Consider the following 19,733-nt stretch of genomic DNA (forward strand, 5'->3'; position numbering starts at 1 on the left):
TGCAGCCATTTAATTTGTACATCAATGATGCTAAGAATGATTTGAGAAAGGAATTCAAATTGCTGAACTGGGGAAGGAGAACAGTAGTTGATAAAGGCAATAAAGAGATTCTGAAAGTTGATTTAAATACTTTGGACAAAGGATAATGGCAAAGACAACAAGTTGTGTAATTACACAGATGGAAATAAACTACAAGAAACTGACAGGTCAGGGACTAAGTTGAAATTCAGAGGAGGACATGTTGCCTCTGGATGTTAATAATCAGAATAACAAAAAGATAAGGAAACTATTTTCCTTCTTTATAAGACTTTGATATGATCAGATCTAAACTACTACTGTGTATAGATTTAGTTGTCTAGGATTTCTCGAGGATGAAGCAGTGGAGAAGATCCAGAGATGAGTGAACAAATTGGTGATTGGTCTGTGGCATACTCCTTATGGGGACAGACTGAAGGTTTGTGGATTATTAAAAAATACAGACCATAAGCAGAAAAGAAGGTATATGATAGAAACATATGTTACTAAAAAGAATGCAGTAGATGCTGAAGAAATTTTTCAATATATGATGGGAGAGAAAAAGATTATTTATTTTATTTAGCATATGGCCCACACATGAAAAGTTATGTTACATTAATTCTTAATATATATGGACATAGTAATAGACATATAAGAGACACTCAAGAATAAGCTACAACTGTATGTCTAGGTTGATTATCCAGTCAACTGCAATTGGTGTAGCATGGATAAAGTCTGACAGGTTTCCACTGTATGCATGTTAGACACATTCTGTAGTAATATGATTAATTGTCTGGCGGGGTGAGCCACAGTCACACCTGGGTTAGGCAATCATGCCCCATTTGCGAAGGTGGTCTGCACATCTGCCATGATTGGTGTGAATTCGGTTAAGGGTAGACCAAGTTTTCAGAGGTAAGTCAAAACCTGAAAGCATCTGTGTTGGGCCCACTAATTCATGGAAGACCTTGTTGAAGTGTTACACCAGGACTCTTTCCACTTCTCCTTCATGTTGAAACTTATCTCTGCAAGTTTTTGCTGTTAAGATTGGAGGGTGCCTTGATTCTAGCCTGTTTATTTCTAGGGGTGGGATGTCTTCATGGATTGGAAGATTTTGGATTTCCACGATTTTGCTGTATTCATGTAGAAGAAAGTTGGATCTGCAGATGTTGCTTAGCACTAGGAGCCAGTAGGTTGGGGTTAATTTTACAGTTCCAGAAATAAGGTGCATAGTGGTGTTAAGCTGAGCATCAACCAAATACACATGGGTGCTGTTCAGCCATACAGGTGAGCAGTATTCAGCTGCAGAGTAAACTCAGCAGCAAAACATTGTTGCTGAGGCACCCCAAGTTGTTCCACATAGTTTTTGCAGTATATTGTTTCTTGTTTTTAGCTTGGATGCTGTTAATGAGATGTGGTTTAAAAGATAGAGTTCTATCCAGAGTGACACCCAGATATTTCGGGAATCTGTTGTAGCGTAGCAGTTTGTGGTTGAAATAGACCACGAGTTCTTTGTTAGCCTGGTTGTTGTTTAGATGGAAGCATGAAACTTCTGTTTTGCTAGGATTTGGGCATAATCTCCATTTGCTGAAGTATTCATCTAAGACAGAGACAGAGAGCCTGTGTAGCTCAGTGGATGTGGTGTTTGCACATCACAGTGCTTGGCCGCACGAAGGAAGAATTGGTTTCGAGTCTAGTCGGCGACTAGAGGAAATTTTTCTAAGCCTTTTTTCGACCGGTTCGCGAGTTAGTCAATCTCTGGCACGGGCAAGCGGGTTTTTCCTCCCGGAAACTCAGGTTTTTTGTCCTGTAAACTCAAGAAAATCGACTGTAGAACCTACATTATTTCAGACATTGAATATATTGTGTTAGGGACCACGAGATGGCGGCACATTTGAGCTGTCTCTCTTCACTGTGCGCCGCTTAATTAGTGATAGCCTTGGGCCATCTATCTCTGATTGGTACCAGTGGAGATTGAACTGCCCACTCAGTCTCCAAAAGTTAGATAGGGCTAAATGGCCTCACCTACTCTCGTATACGGGAATAAAAAGGCGTTAGCTGATTTTTTTTTTTTTCATCTAAGACTGCAAGGTCGTTTGTTAGTGTATCTTCCATTGTAGTAAAATTGGTGTGTCTGGTGGCTAGAGCAATGTTATCAGCATCAACATAGCAAAACTTCCTGGAGGCAGTATTAGGCAAATCTGCGATGTATAAGTTAAAAAGGAGGGGAGCAAGAACTGACCCTTGTGGTAATCCATCATCCAGTATTCTTTGTTTACTGTTGTTCTTGTTCATACACACTTGGAACAGGTGGTTGCTTAGCATGTTATCGATTAGTTTTGCTACTGTTCTGTATGGTACTGCACGGAGCAACTTGTAGACTGTGCTATGCCTCCAGACTGTATCATAAGCTGTGGTAAGATCTACAAAAGCTACAGTTGTTTTCAGACATTGTTGGTAGCCTGCCTCTATATGTGTGGAGAGTGACAGAATCTGATCACATCAGCTTTGTTTATGTCTGAATCCAGCCTGTTCCACTGGGACTTGTTCTATCATCTTAGGGTCAATTCTATTGAGGATCAGCCTTTCTAGGAGCTTATAACAGGTGCTAAGCAGGGCGATTGGTTGGTAGTTTTCTGGTTTGTTGTTGGTTTTTCCTGGTTTTAAGATGGGGATAATTTTTGTCCTCTTAAACTCTTTCGGAAGTCTACCAGTCTGGAGGATGTCAGAGAAAAAGCAAGACAACCACTATTGAGCTTTTTGGCCTGTCTTCAACAGGAAATCAGGATGAATAACCTGGAGCCTGTTGAAGGTCATGAATATAAAGGGTCTGATGCTATTTTTCAAATATGTAAGTTCTCTTTTTATTTGAAGAGTGTATTGTTTGTCCTTGGTGGTATATCTTGATGTATTGACAATATGTGATGCATATTGGTTAGGAGAAACAGCCAATTGTTCCTGGGCAGTCAGGGTGCCACTACCTAGTTTTCTGAGAAGGCTCCATGCTTTTCTACTGGAGTGCCAAAAATCGAGTCTTTCTTCTGTCGGCTAGTGTCAAGTCTGTGAATGAGTTCATCTGCAATGTCAGGATCGCCACACTTTAGGTATTATTCTTGATACAGTTTATTACTGTCATCGTCCCATCCAGGGATATATTCCTTCCAAAAGCCTCTTGGTACAGCTAATACAGCTTCCACGAATCTCTTTTAATTGTTGCTTGTTGGAGGGATCCAATGGACATATTTGTCAAGACAGGCAGCAAATGTATCCCAGTTGGCTTTCTGGAAGTTCCAGCAGGAATGGTGGATGGATCTGACAAGGGGTACCTGTGGGCCTAACTCTAATAAAATTGGTCTATGTTGGCTTCAGGGAAAGTTGGAGAGACCTCTTCTTGATATAGGTAATGGTCATCCATTGTTATCTTGAGTGATGAAGCAGAGATCGGGGTTGTACTCCATGTTCCAAGTGCTGACCTGAAGAAAGAAGCGCCTTTTCCATCGAAAATTAGGTGCATGTTGTGAATTTCTGCCCATTCAGTCAAAGTCTATCAGCATTCATTGTTGGAAACATATTTCCATAATGTGTGTGATGGCTATTAAAGTCCTATATGCATTGCAGGGTGGTACACTGGTAGAACGTGTATAAATCCCCTGTCCTCTTGTGGAGGCCACAAGACGGCAGGGGGTTTATACACGTTGGTAATGGTTATGTTCTCTATCATAGTTGTTATCAGATGCACACCACCAAATGCTAGTTGTAATGAGGTGAGTATCTTCTAGGGTATTATGTACATAGGTGGCAAGGCCACGTGCATGATGGTAAGTGGCTCCAATGATAATGTAACCAGGAATTCAGTCTCTGCGGTGGAGCTGATGCTCATCCTCTTGATCAGAGAACAAGATGTTTTGCTTAGAGAGCGGTGAATGAAATGGGTTGCTTTAACAGTGAAAGAGTTTAAGGAGAAATATTACAGGTTCGTGCAAATAATGGTTAGTGTGAACCACCTGCAACGAGTCTTTGGACTCCATGGAGATATCCACATAACAATAATAAAATATTGTTTGATTGTATTAGTCAAACTGATCCTTTTAATCAATACAAGCCTTCCTTTTTCATAATTTTAGATGCTGTTGCAATGCAGTGCACTTGCAAAAGGACTATCACTGAGAGAAAATATTTTTTTTTTTTTAATGGACAGCTAGAATGCCTACTAGTATAGGTTACCTAATAGGTAACACTCATATGATGCGGATGTTAGGTTCCATAGAAATGCCATGTTATATGAGACTCAGATCACATAGAAAAAGTAGGGCTATGTTCCAAAATCGTTTTTTTTTGTTAAATTATATAAACAACAATGACATAACCAACAAAAATTTTTATAATTTTTGTAATTTTTATAATTTTATAAAAATTAAAAATTGTATGTAAACTTCATTGCACATAATGCAATAAATGTTTTAGGCAAAATAAAATAAAATGCATATTTTAATCATCATCACTATCTTCAAATATAACATTTCGTAACTTTATTTACGAGTGGCCAGATGTCATCACTTGAAATCTCTTGGACATCATTTGTATAATTCTCACTGCATACTTTGGCTGGTTTAGTTATCAAGAAGTTAGTAATAAGACCTTGCTTACCACTATGCTGTAATTTTTTATTACGTTCATAATATGGAGCTAAACAAATATCCAATTTTCTCATGAATTTTCTGTAGCGCTCCATTGAGGGAGCATTATCCATAAAATAACTTCCTAACTTTCTTGCCAAGTCCAATCCTTCTGCTAATTTCTTTAAACTGAATTCTTCAACGGATTCATCACAATCAGAATTTTCGATAGACTTCCCCCACCATTTGATTTGATGTCATCTATTAATTGTAACAGTTCCTCCTCAATTAAATCTGTTTCATTTAATAATCTATCAATTAATTCACTAATTTCATTATCAAAAGTCCTCTCCATCAAAAATGTGTGTGACGTTTATTATATGACTCAGCTCTTCATCCACTGGAGGTATGAAATTTTGTTCCAGAACGACTTCTGGCCATATTTTTTTCCAGCAAGCATTCAGTGTAGAGGTTTGTAATTCCTTAATGGACAGAGAAATAATTTTCACACAATTCAATATTGAAAACTCTTTCCATGCTTGAAGCAGTGCCATGTTTGGATTAGATTCCATTTTTTTCAAAATTAATTGGAATGTTCGACAAATATAACTTAAATGTTGATATTATTCCTTGGTTCGAGTGGTTGGTTGAATACGTGAAGTATTATTAGGTGGCAAAAAAGTTATTTTAACATTCGGATGGCTTAAATTTGTTAGGTGGCCTGGTGTGTTATCTAAAATTAGTAGAATTTTGAAGTCGATATTCTTTTTCTTTGTGTAACTTTCTACATCGGTACAAAACATTTGAAAAAACAATTTTCAAATATGCTAGCTGTAACCTGCTGAATGGTATTTCCCCTAATATAAATTCACTACTTATAACTACATGCATGATACAAGCAGACAAAAATTTAACGAAGATGAAATTTGATTTTTAAGTCGTGGGGTGGAAAACATCTGAAAATATAAAGGGTTATTACAATTTGCAGACCGTGTTATATCGAAACTGCATTGTATAAGTACCATGATGAATAAGGGTTACTACAATTTGTAGACCACATTGTATAAGTACTGCATTATATGAGGGTTACCTGTATTTTGTTAAGTGTTGGAAATATGCCATAGTCAGATGGAGTTCATGGAACAACCTCAAATTATGATAAAAATTAGTTCCAAGTTCTGAGCATATCAGAAACTTACAGGATAGCATTATCCTATAAGTTTCAGATATGATCTTAAAATCTATCATATGACAACAATTAGAGGGAAAAAAAAATTCCGTTTGGTTCTGAAAAGGATAAAAAAGCAAAAAATATTATGTGCCTAAAATAGAAACAAACTGTTTATTGCTAGCTGCTAGAAAGACAAACCTGCTATAAACATTGTCTGCTTTGTGGGATGAAAAATCTGAGTTTCTGGGAGGGGAAAACCCTGCTACCTCTGTATGAGACCAGCTAATTCACCTTCAGCTGAAAAATCATGACAAAGGTTTTTACATTCTAGATAGGATTTGAACCCGGGTCTTTCCAAACCAAAGAGCATTGTTGGCTATATTCATAAAGGGTCTTTAGATTAAATCAGCACAATAACATAATTAATGGAAAAAAAGAAATGAAAGAAAAATTACTACATGGATTATAGACCAAATATTATAAGCTATATATCAAAATATTACTGATCCAAGAATTATTCAGTGTTATAATAAACTGAATGTTATGACACTTGATTATCATCATAACAATTAAGCAATGTTATAGCATTGATAAATTGTTATAATTAAGTGAATTATTATTTAGTTACATAATTGTTATTACTACAAGCAGATTATTATTTTGATTATAATACAACAGTATGCACTCGGTTAAGTTAAGCAACTTTAATTTATTTATTTTAATAATAATACACAAGGTCAGTTTCAATTACGTAAAACAAGTTACCAGAAGATGTTGATTTCTCAACTGACAAAATGTTGTAACCCCACACTAGAAGAACAGAAGAATCACTATTCCATAATATATCTTTTATCTGAAATAAAAATAAGATGAACATTAACCATACTATTATTTTTAATTTCCTTAAAAACAGTTTAATTCATAATTATGAAAGGTAAGTGTCTCGAACAATCTAATTTTAGGAATATATAAATGTTCAAAAGAAATATGAAGGAATTCAGTTGTAAATGAATTTTGTACTGTTAAAAAAAAAAAAAAAAAAAAAAAAAACTAGCATCGATGCATTTTCTCCCATCCATATAAAACAAACTGCACTGACTGGACAGATATTTAGTAACTGGGATATCTAAGAAGCCAAGTTACTTGGCTGTGACAGGACACTGAGAAATTTTGATGTTAAATTTATTAACATTTAAAAAATATATTGTTTAAATCAGACAATTTTTATTCAATTATGAAATGTAGTTGTTTTATGATCTGGGGATTATTCCACTCCTGTAAATCATTAGAATCAACTGTTATAGCTGAAACATAAAATAACTTCTTTTGGTCATCTGAGAATAACTTGTGAATATGAAAAAAAATCAGGATTTGCCACAGAAGAGCATCTGCATTGTTATATTATTATTATTTTTATGTGATTTTCACTCATGAAACATTCTAAGCCTATAGTACATTAGCACCGTGTGTGGGCTATGAATTTTTTATTCTATATTTATTAATTTTCATAATTTTCTTAATTTATTTTCTACATAAGCAAGAAACCCTACTCTAGAAACCAAACATGGAACCTCTCAAGCCACTTCAGGTCTCCAATAAGCAGGGCAGTGGTTTCACACAAGGCAATGAAATTCACCTTCCACCTAAAGACAATCAGAAACATTAAATTCCATCATTATGCCCATGATGGAATTTGAACTTGTGACCTTCGAGAGCAGATGCATCGACCACTTAGCCAACCAGGGTGGAAATGTAGATGATCTATGTTCTTGCAGAAAGAAGTGAATAGAAAACTAACATTTCTTAGTTTAACTATAAGAATTTATTGATCATTTGCTACCTTACTAATGGTAAGGTAGTATGTGCTTTGTTAAAGTTATTTTCTCTGAAGTTGTCTGGTATGTTGCCCCCCCCCCTCCTTTTCTTGTACTGATAATGTCTGTGATATATAGGTAAAAATTATACCAATAAACATTTCCTTTCCCTTCTTCATGAAATTTGGATAATGCATCCAAACTGCAATTTACTATATTTAAAACATTATATCATACAAGAAATAAAAACTCACACAGAATGTTTGAGGAGGGAAAGGTAAAGTAAACTCTCCATGTCTTAAGCCATTCTTTTCAAAAAATATTACTTCATGTTTATTTGGCAATTGCTGCGTTGACGTAATAAGGTTTCCTGAGGGCCTGGAAATACAAATGTAAAATAAAAACTCATTATTAAATTCCATTTCTGAAATAAACTCACTGAATATAAAAGTAGCTTTTACACATTTAAATTACACATCGATTTTAAATCAAATAATTGAAACGTCGTTTAAATAATTATGAATCACCAAAAAATTATTTCATGAGTCTCATTTCATTAATAAATCTTAACCCACTACTGAAATTAATAAACAGTGAGGAGACTATAATGGTATTACGCATGGTGAACATAATTTAATTTGGAGTGTGCAAAAGAATTCCTTTGGCACAAATCCAAATCAAATCAACAGTCATTCATATTCTCTAAGATCAGAATATGACTGAATTTTCTATCACGAATAAAATGAATTTAGAGCAAAAAACAAAATCCAGTGGTCAAAGGCACAACTTTTCTATATACACAAACTAGAGAACTCTTTCATTATGATTTGCTGTTTCCAATTATATACATTTTGGGAATCAGCTCAGAATCTACTCTATAATATAAAATGATAAGATTTTTTTGTAATGTTTTTGTGTCATGTTTTTTGTCAAGTTATTTGAAACACAGGGCTACCCTGAGTGTCGAGTCTTCAAAATTTGAGTTATCACAATTCAAGGAGAACTGGCCTACCAGTCTGGAACTCAGGGAGTTGGGTGGCGTAGGTACTGAGGACGCTTTCGAGTCATCAGAATTCAAGGAGAACCGGCCTACCAGTCTGGAACTTGGGGGGGGGGGGGAATTGGAGGATATCCCCTTTCAAGTTTTCAAAATTCGAGTCATCAGAATTCAAGAAGAACCAGCCTACCAGTCCAGAAGTCGGGGGGCCTTCGAGTCATCAGAATTCAAGGAGAACCGGTCTACCAGTCCGGAACTCGGGGGGGAGGTACCATAGGCGTCAGAGCCCCCTAGTTTACACTATAAATGAACATACAGCTGGTAGTAATGGTTTAGGTCACAGGTCTGTCTTTTACACATATTTTAAAGTAACTACTTTTTGCTTTCTATCAGTAATTAGTTTTTTTTTGTTTTTTTTTTCCTTGTTCCCTTATGATGTTGGCATTAGTTCAATGTAAAGCTAGGATGGTATCTTAATATTATGCAGCTTAATGGATTCTTTCTAAATTAAATTAAAACCTACTCATTCTTTTAATATAAATAGCTTTTACTGTGTCAGTATTTCTAATGAAATAATGAGGTTAATAATATGTTTATGACGAATAACAAAATTAATATTGCTTTGATGCAAAATACAGTAACCAGTAACTCTCACTATAGAAAATGACCAAGATATCCTAGACCCAAAGATCTCTCTGTGTATAATACTGTGCTAAAAGAAATTCACTATAATAAACTACAGAGACTGCATAGCTCAAACAGTTTTGATAATACCATTTGGAAGGAAAGACCAGTTGAATCCACTCTAGGATGCAAAGAACCTGTATCAGAGCTTTTCAACTGAAGGTGAGTCAGATGGTCTCATATTGGGATGGCAGGATTTCCTCCCACAAAACAGGCAAACCAGGTAGAAAAACACATGTAATTGACAGACATGATATACTAAGCAAATAGGATTAACCACCTTATAAGACCATTAATTAGGTTTCAAACAAGCCAAGTTGCTTGGCCACAACAGGTGACTGGGCCTAACATGCAAGAGAAAATGGGATAATACATTATAATTAAACAAACTATTCTTGTGGTCTCTATGAGCTTGCTTATAGTGAGAATTGATTATATTATTTATGTTCTGAAACAATAGCTTGTGTGTATCTTTATTTATTTTAACAATGTGTAGTTATAGTATATTTCAAAATGCTTACTATGATCATCTGTTGGAATTCATCACAGGTGTATATATAGTGCTTTACCTAATCATGTTTCTATTACAGAATTTCAAAACTTAAAGTTCAATAAATAATTAAATATCTTAAAATTGTCCAAATTTTAAGATATTTAGAAGTACAGTTGACTCTCACTATAACAAACTACTGAAAAGTCTACACCAAAGCTCCACAGGTACAATGTTACGCTAAAAAAAATTTCACTATAGCAAACTACACAGTAAAACTATTCCCATGGTCCTCCATTAGTCTGCTATACTGAGAATCAACTATACAAAGATCTAACTTTACTAAAATAGTTAGGTATATGCATAATGAAATGCAAAAACTACCTCCAATTTAAAGTCTGCTCTAAACCATCCACTTCCTCTCCAGTGCACAACAATACAGCTTCTCTATTCCATATTCTTATCCTTCTGCAACCTATAATAGTATTCGAATTTACATTTTATTCAAATTTATTTCACTACTTCCATAACAAAGATTCAAAGAATGGTACACTATCCAAAAATGCAGATGAGCTAAATTAAAAATAAAGAAATTAATTTTAATTTTCTTTATATCAGTGTTTCCCAAAGTGTGGGATGTGCATCCCTGGAGGTTTGCAGCACTTTCTTTAGTTCTATATATTTATGGCCATATTTTCACATATTAGAGCATGTCATCTATTTCATTGTTAATTTTTCAATAATTAAAAAATTTAAAGGAAGTTTTAAATAAAATATGTCTTGACATGTATCAACAGACCTCCATTAGAGCAGCTTCTGGTTGATTGCAAAATAACATTCCAACCACATGGAATGTTATTTTGCTTTATTTATTTGCTTTAAAAGCTTAGATCTAAACAGTTTGAATAACATAGCCAAAGCTCTCTGCTAACTTTTGGAATAATTCGTATCTTAAATTATAACAGTCCTCGGTGATTGTTTCACCACCCCTACATGCATCTATACATATTTAATCATGTTTGTATTTATTGCAGTGTATTTAATAATTTTTTAAAAATGAAATATATGTATAAATTCTCTCAAACTGCCTTTGCCTAGGGGAGGGAGGATATACCAGTGTTACTAAAATTTCAAAAAGGATATGTGGGTAGTGAAAGTGTGGGAAAAACTGCTCTGTATAAATATAGCATATATGGGGATTGTCAGCATAAGCATGGGATGGCCTGAGATGCATGGAAAGTAGTTCAGATGGGGAAGATATATGGTCACAGATGAGGGGTTGCATGGGGTAGAGCTAGTTATAGACCAAGAAATAAATTGCTATGCTTATTTGTGAATGCCAGGAGTATTAGAAATAAAGGAAATGGAATTGTTGAGATGATTGAGTTTATTTACCCACAAATAGCTGGAATAAGTAAACCATGCTTGGATGAGAATGATATCCTGACAGGAATGGCTTGGTTTTGCTTGAGGAGAGTACTCTGATGATAGAAGAGGAATTATGTCTCCAGTAGACATATAAAAGGAGCAAATAGTGGCAGTGGTTTTAAAGCAGTATGATGTGAGGTGGAGGTTGACAGGATAAGATATTTAGTTGGTGTTGCTACAGACCTGGGAATGCTGAGGGTGCAGACAGAAAAATATAGACAGCTTGGCTTGGTGAGCAAGAGAAAGGTCATCATTATGGCAATATTGACAGGAATGAAGAGCTAGCATCAGGGCATAAGGAGAATGAATTTCTTGAGTTCTTAAGGAACATGTAATGCAATATGCAATGGAGGCACACAAGGGTTGAGTCATAGATCTGATGTGCTTGTGAATGGGTGTCTAATCTTCCTCCTAGTTGGTGAACATGACCATGAAGTAATCACCTAGGCTGTTGCCAGTCATATGAGAACTTCTGTGAAAAGGGATATAATGTGGAATTATAGGGTCAGTGGTTGCTAAGAGCTATAACATGAAAAGGGAAGTTGAGTGGAAAGGAGACAGATGTTGCTTAGACATTGATCAAGAACTATTTAACAGCAGTAATGTCTCAGTGCATTCCAAGGGTGATAAACAGCAAGGGTGAAATCAAAGAATGCACTCTAGAAGCAACACAAGATGAATGTTGGTATAGCCCAGTTGCATGGAACAGGCCAGGAAGGTGACTTGGCTAATTTTTGCTCATACTGAACTTTTGCAGTATGAGCAGAAATTAGCCAGCCAAGACAAGAAAGAATGGAAATCACAAGATGATGTTAGTTGATGACAACAGTAGATTGGTAACTGATGCAGAGGATATAATCAAAGTATTTAATGAGCTGTTTATCAGGGTGGAGGAGAGACAGATGGCAAGTGAGCTGAAGGTATGCGAGAAATTAAGTAAACTTGATGTTAATAAACAGTAGAACTTAACAATATATCACTGTGCATTTGGAAGAAATGCTCCAGGGAACTAACAGCAACCTTGTCACATGAATCTTGAAGCAGGGTAAATCCCAAAAGAGTGGAAAGTGGGAAAAATTGTTCTACTTCACAAAAGTGGAGGGATAAGACCGAGGCAACAAATTATAGCCCAATCTTGTGTCTGGAGATGTCGTTAAGGCATTAGAGAAATTGGTGAGGATTAGGATTCAGAACTGTGTTGATGATAGCAGTATTCTCCATGGTCAGAATGGGTTTGTTAAAGTGAGGTTTGGTTCATTTGGATTTATGACTGAAGCAACTCAAGCTATAAGGAAAGTGTTATTATGTCTGTTAATTGTGCATAGTCTAATGGCTGGCTCGCCTGCTTGCATGCTACCTGCATATGAGACTGGCTAACTCATCTTCAACTGAAAAGCCCAGATAAAAGTTCTTCATGTCCTAGATGAGATTCAAACCCAGGTCTTTCCAACAAAAGGGCATTGTCCAAACCGAGTAAGCTATGGGGGATCGTAATCAGGAGATAATTTTTTTGCAATCTGCTTGTGTAATACAACAAGGTGATAAATTCACTGTATAGGGGAGATGCACATACAGTGGTATACTTCATCATCATTATCAAATTCCTGACTAGTACCCTCAAGGGGTATACAGGATAGTATGGTAGTACCACATGAAAAAGTTACATCATTACTAACTTCCTATTGACAATTTTCCTCCAAATTAATCTGTTATCTGTCAAGACTTCAATATTATCATATTTTATATATCTCTCTTTTACAGTACTTTTTACTGTATCAATCCACCTAGATTTTAGTCTTTCTCTGGATTTTTTTCCTGCCATTCTGGAAAATAATACTTGTTTTCCTAACCTCTTTCTATCACCCATTCTGTTTAAGTGACCATACCACCTGAGATTAGCAATGCCAACACATTCTTGAATGCTAACAATGTCATGTTCCTTCCTAATATCTCTATTTTTAATACAATACTGCCATTGATGCCATCTGTTCATTCCCCTAATCTTTCTCAGAACTCTCATATCTTTTGTCTCCAATCTTCGAAGTGTTTTATTTCTAACCCAGTTAAAACTGGTTTGAACACCATCTTGTATACAGTTAGTTTTTAGTGTTTTGACTGATTTCCCTCTTATTCCATAGAAATTTATTCAACTCGCTCCCTACCATACTCACTTTGCTAATTCTATTTTCTGTTCCATATTTAATACTTGGATTTTTCAAAGGTATCTGACAGATTGCCACACAACAAGCTGGTAACTAAATTGAAATGGATTGGATAAGAGATTAGTGAATTGGATATGTAATTGGCAGTTAGGTAGGTATCATTGGGTTGTGCATGGGGAATTGATATCTCAAAACAATCATTAGGATTGTTTTGAATAGGAACCTTAACATGTAGAAGCAAAGAGATGTCAAAGAGAAGAAACATAATCACAATATTATAGTTATGTTTCTTGATCAGGCCACATATGGACTACTGTGCACAGATTTGGTTGTATGGTTTTCAAGTAGAGAAAGTTCAGAAGGTTCACTAAGTCAGTTTCAGGTCAATGGAGAATGGGATAGGACAGATTGAGGGAATGTAACTTGCAGATCTGTATTTAAGTTTTGTCGATTTGGAAAAGGCATATGACAAGGTGCCAAGAGAGAAGCTATTCAATACGCTGCAGTTATATGGTGTCAATGGGGCATTATATCAAGCAATACTTAGTCTTTATTTGAGTTGTGAGTCAGCAGTTAGAATTGAAGGAAGTACAGGAAGATGGTTTAATGTTAAATCTGGTGTGAGACAAGGATGTACATTATCCCCTCTGTTATTCATTATCTATATGGATCACATTATGAAGGAATGTGGTATTAAACCTGATATCAAAATTGGAGATGTTAATGTCAGCTCTTTGCTTTATGCGGATGATGTTATACTTCTAAATAAATCCGCTACAAGTCTGCAAGATTCTCTGACTAAATTGAATAGCTGTTGTAATAGATATGGTATGAAGGTCAGCAATAAAAAGACAAAGACAATGAAAATAGGCAGAATCATTGAAAATGTCAACTGTGTTGTGAATGGAGAACCGGTGGAACAAGTAAAACATTTCAGCTACTTAGGCACAATTTTTACTGAAGATGGTAAACTAAATATAGAAATAGACAACAGAATCAGCAAAGCTGGTATCGTGGGAAGTCAAGTGAATAAATTCATATGGAATAAGAAAGAAATTAGTCGGAACACTAAATTAGCTGTATACAAGACTGTGTTCAAACCAATTTTAACTTATGGATCTGAGAGCTGGGTCAGAAGTAAAACACTTGACCAAAGACTAGAGACCGCAGATATGAGAGTCCTGAGAAAGATTAGAGGCGTGAACAGATGGCATCAATGGCAATATCATATTAAAAATGAGGATATTAGGAAAGAACTTGACATTGTCAGCATCCAGGAATGCGTTAGCAGAGCTAATCTCAGATGGTATGGTCAATTAAATAGAATGGAAGAGGAAAGATTAGCAAAACAAGTGTTCTCTGCCAGGTTGGCAGGAAAACGACCCAGAGGAAGACCAAGATATAGGTGGATTGATACGGTACAAAGTGCCTTAGTCGATAGAAATATAAGATCTGATAATGTTGGAGTCTTGACAAGTAACAGACTGATTTGGAGGAAAATTGTAGATAGGAAGTTAGTGATGATGTAATTTTTTCATGTAGTACTGTCATATCCTGTACACCCCTTGAGGGTACATGGCAGGAATTTGATGATGATGATGATGAACTTGCAGAGCCTTGCAAGTAGAAGAAGGAGAAGGGATGTGATTGATATATAAGTTGGCGAAGGATTATTACCAGATTAATGTAAAGGAGATTTTTCATAGAGTAAAGGAAGACAAGGGTAGAACAAGGGGCCATCCATAGAAGCTGTATGAGGGCATGAGCAAGCAGGTTCTTTGAATGGAGAGTGGTAGTGAGTGGAATACATTGTCTGAAAGTGTGGTCAGTGCAGAAACTGTGAATGGGTTTAAGGCTAAGTTTAATCTTTTACATGCGAGTGTGGACTTCTTGCAATGAGTATTTTGACTCAATGGAGGTCTGATGTAAATAATAATAATAGTAATAATATGAAATCCTCGGAAGCATACTGTGTGTTTTATCAGTAGTTTTGAACAGAAGTCAATAAGATTTACAATGATAATCAGACAATGAAATCTTATATGCCATCATTGACAAACTTGTCAGATCACACAAATAGTTTGTTACAGTGAGATTCTTTATAACAGTGGCTGACTGGGTTCAATTGGGACTTTTTTTTTTTTTGTAATTTTTTACAGTGAGTCAACTGTATGTAAAATAAAATATGTTCCAACAGGAATCACATTTTTAATGTAAAGTAGTACATATTATGAGATGATTCTGGTAAGCTAGTTATACAATTAATATTAGAAACTTTCTGTAGGTGGAAATATTTTGTCTTTGCTTTGGTTATAAATACAGTTCTCAATTTAATGGACTAATTGGGGAAAGGGGGTGTCCAATATTGCTGAAAGTCCATTAAATGAAATGTATTTTAAAAACATATTAACAATAAACTTACAATGTACAGAATATATTAAAATATTATTATGATGTATAATTATGAATAAAATAATATTATTACACATCTAATCAATCCCTGTTCACTATTTACCTCCTTCCTCACCTAGATGACATAATACCCAAAGCCCAAACCACATGCATGATAAGATAATGCTGAACTCATCGACCCAACATTTTAGTATGTTCTATTCACGAATAAAAAACAAGGTTCTAAATTTTTCCTTTAGGAACAGAAATTTTTTGTCCATTAAATCGAAGGTCTACTGTACAAATTTTGTCTGAATTTATTAAACCTAGAGAATATTTAACAAGCATGAAAACTACAAACATAAGTTTCTGTGGTTTAGTGGTTCTGTGGGAAGTTTTCAGTATTGAGACCACATTATGATGTTAATAAAGAGTTTAATAAAAATGAGCAATTAAAACCCAACAAGTTTCATAAGTCATAAGACTTACATCATCAGGGGTACTGGTACACAAAAGCTTTACACAACAAAAACCTATTAACAATTAATTACACATATTAGATGTTTAACTTCACAACTACTACATATAACTGATAAACCAGAATACAAATGGTAAATTTGTTACTGCATGCGTGTTGGAACATTGCTAGTTGTTGCTATCATGTCCTGTGGTATCATGCATGTTATATCCTAGGTCTGCGGCAGTTAAATTTTTGATGAAAGCATACCACACTTAATGTAAAATGTAAGCTTTGATTTTTATTGCATTGTGTAGAGGTCCTAACATTTGCAAAAAAAGGGATTTTTTAAATTTTCTTGTAAAACAGTTACAATCAATATATGACATTTTTGTTTGTTGCCAAAGTATTTGATGGCCAGTAGTGGTTGTATGGCATGCCAGGCCTGATTTATGCTCTCTTCTTTTTTTGGCATCATTTACGTGTTCAGACATGCCAATCTCTCCTCACTTTCTTGTCTGGCCTACATAACATATGCCACAAGAGCAATGAATCTCATAGACACCTGTTTTTCATGGGGCGATGTGGAGGTTTTGGTGGATGTAGGAATCTTAATATTTTTTGTAAAGATAAAAAAAAAAAAACACAGTTATGTGTACTTGCAGAGCAACACAACCACATTGTCTGTGACATTCTTCATGTAAAGAAGTGTGATTGCATTCTTGAAATCTTGTTTAAGTAAGGGAATTGCAGGAGGTGTTTTAAGAATTTTTCTGACTGTCTTGGGGTTCATAACAATTAAATGCGAGATTCTGTTTCACGTAGTCCAGTTCTTCATTCCTTTTAATTGACAAGCTTCTTATATTGTATGCCCTGTCTTGTAAAGTTTTAATTATGCCTATCTTTTGTAATGGGTGGTGTGAAGCAGCATTTGAAAATCTTCCCGTTGTGTAAGTTTTCTGTATACAGAAAAGGATAACCTTTTTCCCTCTTCATTAACTTCAACAAGGATATCAAGTCATTCAGATAATCTTTGAAAGCAATCAACTGATCCACCATTCCTGACCAAATGACAAAAATATCATTGATGTAATATAACCAAATTTTTGGTTTCTTCTGATAGTTTTTTAATGCATTATTTTCAAAATTTCCATAAACAGGTTGGCTAAGGCAAGAATCCATGGCAGGTCCTTTTTGTTCCCAATATTTGTCTTGAAATATGAAATAAGTGTTTTCCATACAGTGTTTAAATAGTCCTACAGTGTCCAGTGGGAAAAGATTTACAAGTAGATCCAATGTGTTATTTCTGAGTACATTGGTGATGAGACTGATTACATCTAAACTTGCTAAGATGTCTGAATGTTCTATATTTATATCCTTTACCTTTTCAATAAAATGTAAACTATTTTTTACAAATGATTCTGCAACTCCCTTACAGAAATGACACAGTGGATCTACTTGTAAATCTTTTCCCACTGACACTGTAGGACTATTCAAACACTGTATGGGGAATCTGAATATATCAGGGGAAAAATGTGACTTGATAAAGGTCAAGGGTCTCTGTCAAAAGTACATTAGTGAAAAGTGAGCTGATATCAAAACTGACCATGATGTCAGAATGCATAGCATAGACAGCCCCACCTACAAATTGGCTAAGCATTTATCCAAATCACTTTCCTCTTTTAGGCAACTCCCCCCTCATCTATTAAAAATTCTTTGCACTTTAAAACATCATCATCATCAAATTCCTGCCATGTACCCTCAAGGGGTGTACAGGATATGATAGTACTACATGAAAAAAATTACATCATTATTAATTTCCTATCTACAATTTTCCTCCAAATCAGCCTGTTACTTGTCAACATTCCAATATTATCAGATCTTATATTTCTATCGTCTAAAGCACTTTGTACCGTATCAATCCACCTATATCTTGGTCTTCCTCTCGGTCGTTTTCCTGCCAACCTGGCAGAGAACACTTGTTTTGCTAATCTTTCCTCGCCCATTCTGTTTAAGTGACCATACCACCTGAGATTAGCTCTGCTAACGCATTCCTGGATGCTGACAATGTCAAGTTCTTTCCTAATATCCTCGTTTTTAATATAATACTGCCATTGATGCCATCTGTTCACGCCTATAATCTTTCTCAGGACTCTCATATCTGTGGTCTCTAGTCTTTCATCAAATGTTTTACTTCTGACCCAGCTCTCAGATCCATAAGTTAAAACTGGTTTGAACACAGTCTTGTATACAGCTAATTTAGTGTTCCGACTAATTTCTCTCTTATTCCATATGAATTTATTCAATTGACTTCCCACCTTTGTTGATTCTGTTGTCTATTTCTATATTTAATTTACCATCTTCAGTAAAAATCGTGCCTAAATAGCTGAAATGTTTTACTTGTTCCACAGGTTCTCCATTCACAACACAGTTGACATTTTCAATGATTCTGCCTATTTTCATTGTCTTTGTCTTTTTATTGCTGACCTTCATACCATATCTATTACAAGAGCTATTCAATTTAGTCAGAGAATCTTGCAGACTTGTAGCGGATTTATTTAGAAGTATAACATCATCCGCATAAAGCAAAGAGCTGACATTAACATCTCCAATTTTGATATCATGTTTAATACCATTTTCCTTCATAATGTGATCCATATAGATAATGAATAACAGAGGGGATAACGTACATCCTTGTCTCACACCAGATTTAACATTAAACCATCTTCCTGTACTTCCTTCAATTCTAACTGCTGACTTACAACTCAAATAAAGACTAAGTATTGCTTGATATAATGTCCCATTGACACCATATAACTGCAGCGTATTGAATAGCTTCTCTCTTGGCACCTTGTCATATGCCTTTTCCAGATCGACAAAACTTAAATACAGATCTTTGTTATATTCCCATGCTTTCTCGACTATTTGTCGTAAAGTGAAGATCTGATCCTGACAGCCTCTATTTGGCCTGAATCCAGCTTGTTCTTCACCAAGCTTTTCTTCCACAATTCTTCTCAACCGTTTCTCAAGTATACTTGCATAGATCTTGCCAGGAACACTCAGTAGGGAAATACCTCTGTAATTCTCACATGCAGTTTTATTTCCCTTTTTATATATGGGTACTATGAGAGCTCTACTCCAATCATCGGGAATTCGTCCCTCTGTCCAGGCTTTCTGAACTATGCTTTAAAACATTAATAGACAATTTAAGTGAGGTGATATCAGATTTGACATCATAGTCAATTTTGATATCATCTCACTTTAAGCTAATGTATCTTTGACAGGACATCAGGTATCAGCTAGAATTTAAATTGTTTCTACAATTACTTGGATTAGTAATGTGTGCCTGTCACAGTTTCATTATGCTCTGATGATGCTGGGTAGAAAACCAGCAAAATAATAGTGAGTTTAATAAATGTATTTTTTCTCTCTTGGTGTCAGTTATATCATTAAGCTTTATTATGGATAAATTCAAAATTTTCAGCTCAACCACAAATAAACTAAAATTCAG

The 19,733-nt window shown here is 35.2% G+C and overlaps 1 protein-coding gene across 2 annotated transcripts in view; it reads right to left on the reverse strand.

The window, feature by feature from the left end:
* The window catches only part of Elp1 (elongator complex protein 1), a 215,592-nt gene that overhangs the window by 174,904 nt on the left and 20,955 nt on the right, over positions 1-19,733 (reverse strand). For both annotated transcript variants that reach the window (XM_090400177.1, XM_090400176.1), the window contains exons 8-10: positions 10,169-10,259; positions 7,868-7,991; positions 6,565-6,652 (exon numbers count right to left, since the gene is read on the reverse strand). In XM_090400177.1, the coding sequence (XP_090256303.1) occupies positions 6,565-6,652; positions 7,868-7,991; positions 10,169-10,259 (303 nt within the window). The remainder of the gene's footprint in view (positions 1-6,564; positions 6,653-7,867; positions 7,992-10,168; positions 10,260-19,733) is intronic.

This window comes from Typopeltis vanoorti, chromosome 11, assembly GCF_054136105.1.
Source record: "Typopeltis vanoorti isolate ZY-2024b chromosome 11, IOZ_Tvanoo_1.0, whole genome shotgun sequence".
NCBI classification, from domain to species: Eukaryota; Metazoa; Arthropoda; class Arachnida; order Uropygi; family Thelyphonidae; genus Typopeltis; species Typopeltis vanoorti.